The 4,892-nt window shown below is 37.0% G+C and overlaps 1 protein-coding gene across 1 annotated transcript in view; it reads left to right on the top strand.

Annotated features, from left to right (window-relative positions):
• NFU1 (NFU1 iron-sulfur cluster scaffold) overlaps positions 1 to 4,892 on the top strand; it is a 57,144-nt gene that overhangs the window by 3,077 nt on the left and 49,175 nt on the right. The window contains exon 2 of the mRNA XM_042780846.1: positions 820 to 909. Within this exon, the coding sequence (XP_042636780.1) occupies positions 820 to 909 (90 nt within the window). The remainder of the gene's footprint in view (positions 1 to 819; positions 910 to 4,892) is intronic.

Raw genomic sequence — 4,892 nt, 5'->3', positions numbered from 1 at the left:
GGGTTTGAACCGCCAGCCTTCTGGTTAGCAGTCAAGTGCCTTAGCCACTATGCTACCAGAGCTTAGGAGGAGACTAATACACTAGGAGCCCTGGTGGTGCAGTGGTTATAGCATTCAGCTGCAAGCCAAAAAGTTCAGTGGTTCAAACCCACCAGATGCTCCACATGAAAAAGATAAGATAGTCTGCTTTCATAGAGATTTATAGCTTTGAAAACCCTGTGGGGCATTTCTGCCCTGCCCTATAAAGTCACCATGAGTCACAGTCAACTTGATGGAATTGGGTTTGGTTTTTGGCTTTTGAGAGTTTTCAAGTATTGAAATGCTTTTGAAAACAGGTAACATAGGTTATCTCTAGAGAAAGAAGCATGGTGATAGGAAACAGTAAAGAAGAAAGACTTTCACTGTACTTTTGTTCTTTTAAATTTTGTACCATGTGAATCTATTGCCTAGTTTTAAAAGAAAACAGTGAAGAAAAAGCTTGCAGTTCTTTGCCTCCTTAATGCATAGTAAAGAATCTGGGATTCTAAGTTATAAATCACTAATGTAGAAATATTTCTGTTTAAATGTTACACTATCCTTTGTACACCTATTTATCAAGGTTATATGTTTCCATTTCAGCTCTATTTGTGAATTGTTTACAGACACAGCTTGCCTAATTAAGTGAAAATAATGTAGATGGAAAATAAAGTCAACTCTGTAATTATTTTCATTGCTGATTATGTTTCAGTTTTACTTATGTCTTTTATGCCTGAGAAGAAGTAACTTGAGTTTAAAAGATTAGATCTCTTAAAATGTCATGTTACTGTTTTTAAAATGTAGGTTCCATCACATAATGATGAGTCCACACATTAAGAAACAGCCTCTGCATCACTTTGTACAAAGGCCGCTTTTCTCACTACCTGCAACTTTGTATGTCACAGGTAAAATTTAACCTCTTTTAGAACACGTAATGGAACTATGTATGCTAGGATTTTATGGGGCATAAAAAATGTGAATTTGTAAATTTTCTATTTAGAAGTCTATAAAAACAGCATAACATTTTGAATATAGTTTTTATCTTTTTGTCAAAATTAATCACTGGTTTTGTTGACAATATTGTTGATATTACCTGCTTTGGTTAAAAAAAGAGAGAGAGATTGTCTTTAATATTTTAAATAGATACAAAGGTAGGATTTGAAAAATATTTCATATGTGATCACTGTTATGTAGTTAGGAAAGTTTGGGGGAGGGTGTGTGTGTGTGTGTGTAAATACATACTTGTATGTGCTTGTGGAGCTGTAAGAGTATGGATTCAGCTCTTGACCCATCCCCTTTCCATTAGTACCTTGATCACCTCTCTGTGGCCATACTCAGAAAGGCGGTCGAGTCTGATTAAAACCATGAAATGGACCAGGATAAAGACCTGATGTAGTGCCTAAGGCATTTGACTGCTAACCAGAAGACAGCCAGTTCAAACCCACCAGCCACTCCTTGGAAGGAAGATTGGGCAATCTACTTCTGTAGAGATACCTCCTCGGAAACCCAGGGAGAGGTCACTGTGAGTCGGATCCGACTCGATGGCAGTGAATTTGGTAAGGTAGGCAAAAAGGAGGGTTTGCCTGCTGGCTTGCTTATCTCCTTGAATCACAGAGTAGGCTAAACATAAATATTGAATAACTCAGATTAAACCACTATAATTGACTTTTAAGTTTTGCAGGATTGCATTAAGGTCACGTAGACTTTTCAAATTAGAAACTCACAGATTTTACTCTTTAATATTGACTTTAAGCACAATTCATCTGTTTTTTGAGGGAGCTTGTATGAACCTATTGGGAAGAAGGAAGGGGCCATCCACTTCTCAAAAACTGGCCAGATAAAACATTATGAATAGCAAGGAAATACTGCCTCATATATTACTGGAAAACGTCATATACAGCCCTGAAACACTGTCTGATATAGTGCCAGAAGATGAGCACCTTCAGGTTGGAAGGCACTCAAATTACAACTGGAGAAGACCCACCTCCTCATAGAAGAGCCAGCCTTAAGATGTGGATGGAGTAAAGCTTTGAGGACCTCCATTTGCTGATGGGGCATGACTCATAATGGGAAGAAATAGCTGCAAACATCCATTAATAATCAGAATGTGGAATGTACAAAGTAAGAGTGTAGGAAATTGGAAGTTGTCAAAAATGAAATGGAATGCATCAAGATCAATATTCTATGCATTAGCAAGTTGAAATGGACTGGCTTTAGCCATTTTGATTCAAACAATCATGTGATCTATGCTGGGAATGACAAAATGAAGAGGAGTAGCATGGCATTCATCATCACAAAGAATGTTTCAAGATCAGTCCTGAAGTACAGTGCTGTCAGTGACAGAACAATATCCATACACCTACAAGGAAGACCAGTTACTATTACTACTATTGAAATTTATGCACAACCACTAAAGCCAAAGATGAAGAAATTTAAGATTTTTACCAACTTCTGTAGTCTGAAATTGACCAAACATGCAATCAAGATTTATTGCCTGTTACTGGTAATTGGAATGTGAAAATTGGAAGCAAAGAAAAATTAATGGTAGTTGGAAAATATGGCCTTGGTGATAGACATGACTCCAGAGATTGCATGAGAGAATTTTGCAAGACCAACAGCTTACTTACTGTAAATACTTTTCTTCAATAGCTTAAATGGTGGTTCTACACGTGGACCTCACCAGGTGGAATAACAACAAGGCCAGGAGCTGACTGGGGAACAGACCATCAATTGCTCATATGCAGTTTCAAGTTGAAGCTGAAGGCAATTAAAATAAGTCCATGAGAGCCAATATATGACCTTGATTATATCCCACCTGAATTTAGAGACCATCTAAAGGATAGATTTGTTGCATTGTACACCAGTGACTGAAAACCAGAGGACTTGTGGGATGACATCAAGAATGTCTCACATGAAGAAAGCAAAAGGTCATTAAAGAGACAGGAAAGGAAGAAAAGACCAAAATGGATGTTAGAAGAGACTCTGAAACTTGCTCTTAAATGGAGAGTAGCTAAAGCAAATGGAAAAAATGGCAAGATAAAAGAGCTGAACAGAAGATTTCAAAGAGCAGCTCGAAAAGAAAAAAATCAATTATTATAATGAAATGTGCAAAGACTTGGAGTTAGAAAACCAAAAGAAAAGAATACACTTGGCATTTCTCAAGCTGAAAGAACTGAAGAAAAAATTCAAGCCTCAAGTTGCAATATTGTAAGATTCTATGGGCAATATATTGAATGATGCAGCAAATCTCAAAAGAAGATGGATGGAATACACAGAATCACTGTATATAAAATGTCCATCTATTTTAGGAGGTGGCATATGATGAAGAACAAGTGGTATCGAAAAAAGAAGTTGAAGCTATACTGAGGGAATTGGCAGAAAACGAATCTCCAGGAATTGACAGAATATCCATTGAGATGTTTCAACAAACAGAAGCCATGCTAGAGGCACTCAGTCATCTTTACCAAGAAATTTGAAGATAGCTACCTGGCCAACTGACTGGAAGAGATCCAGGTATGTACCCATTCCAAAGAAAGGTGACCACACAAAGTGTAGAATTTATCAAACAGTATCATTAATATCACATGGAAGTAAATTTTTGCTGAAGATAATTAAAAAAAGATTGCAGCAGTATATTGACAGGGAACTTCCAGAAATGCAAGCTGAATTCAGAAGAGGACGTGGAACAAGGGATATCATTGCTGATGTCAGATGGATGTTGGCTCAAAGCAAAGAATACCAGAAAGATGTTTACTTGTGTTTTATTGATTATGCAAAAGCATTCAACTGTGTGGATCATAACAAATTATAGATAACATTGAGAAGAATGGGAATTCCAGAATACTTAATTGTCTCTTGAGCAACCCGTATATAGACTAAGAGGCTGTCATTCAAATAGAACAAGGGGATACTGCATGGTTCAAAATCAAGAAGGGAGTGAGTCAAGGTTGTATCCTGTCACCATACTTATTCAATCTGTATGCTGAACAAATAATCTGAACTACATGAAGAGGCATGTAGCATCAGCATTGGAGGAAGAACCATTAACAACCTGTGATATGCAGATGACACAACAGTGCTTGCTGAAAGTGAAGACTTGAAGCACTTACTGAAGAAGTTTAAAGACTGCATTCTTTGGTATGGATTACAACTCAACATAAAACGAAAATCCTCATGACTGGACCAATAATCAGCATCATGATAAATGGAGAAAAGATTGAAGTTATCAAAGATTTCATTTTACTTGGATCCACAATCAACACCCATAGAAACAGCAGTCAAGAAATCAGATGTTGTATTGCACTGGGAAAATCTGCTGCAAAAGATCTCTTTAAAGTGTTTGAGGTTACCCTATGATTTATAATTTTCTCCCTGAGTTTTGAACAGTCCATTCTATCGTGCAACTCTCTTGACCTCCTCACCATTTAGAAGTTCTGTAACTACACAGTCTTTTCCCTCTTTTTGGTTTGTGGTTGTCCTCACTTGCCAATTGATGTCTTTGGTTCCCTGTTTATAATTTTGTAGGCTCATTTTACTTTGGATATGTCCATATCTGTGGTTTCTGGGTTATGTCATCTTGTGTGTTAATGGTCGGTTGTTATTTGCTATTTTTGGTTCTCTGTTCAAAGGACTCCCTTCAGTATCACTTGTAAGATTGGTCTGGTTTTAACAAATTCCCTTAGTTTCTGCTTATCTGGAAATCTAATTTCACCATCCTATTTGAGGGACAATTTTGCCGGGTATATAATTCTTGCTTGAAATTTTTTCTCTTTCAGGGTTTTATATATACCATCCCTTTGCCTTCTCATTTGCATGGTTTCTGTTGAGAAATCAGAGCTTATTCTTACTGGCTGTCCTTTGTAGGTAACTTTTTGTTT

Source organism: Orycteropus afer, unplaced genomic scaffold, assembly GCF_000298275.1.
Source record: "Orycteropus afer afer isolate SDZICR_OR568_19922 unplaced genomic scaffold, OryAfe1.0 scaffold00065, whole genome shotgun sequence".
NCBI classification, from domain to species: Eukaryota; Metazoa; Chordata; class Mammalia; order Tubulidentata; family Orycteropodidae; genus Orycteropus; species Orycteropus afer.
The sequence above is the reverse complement of the archived record's forward strand: the minus strand, read 5'-3'. Positions and strand labels throughout refer to the sequence as shown.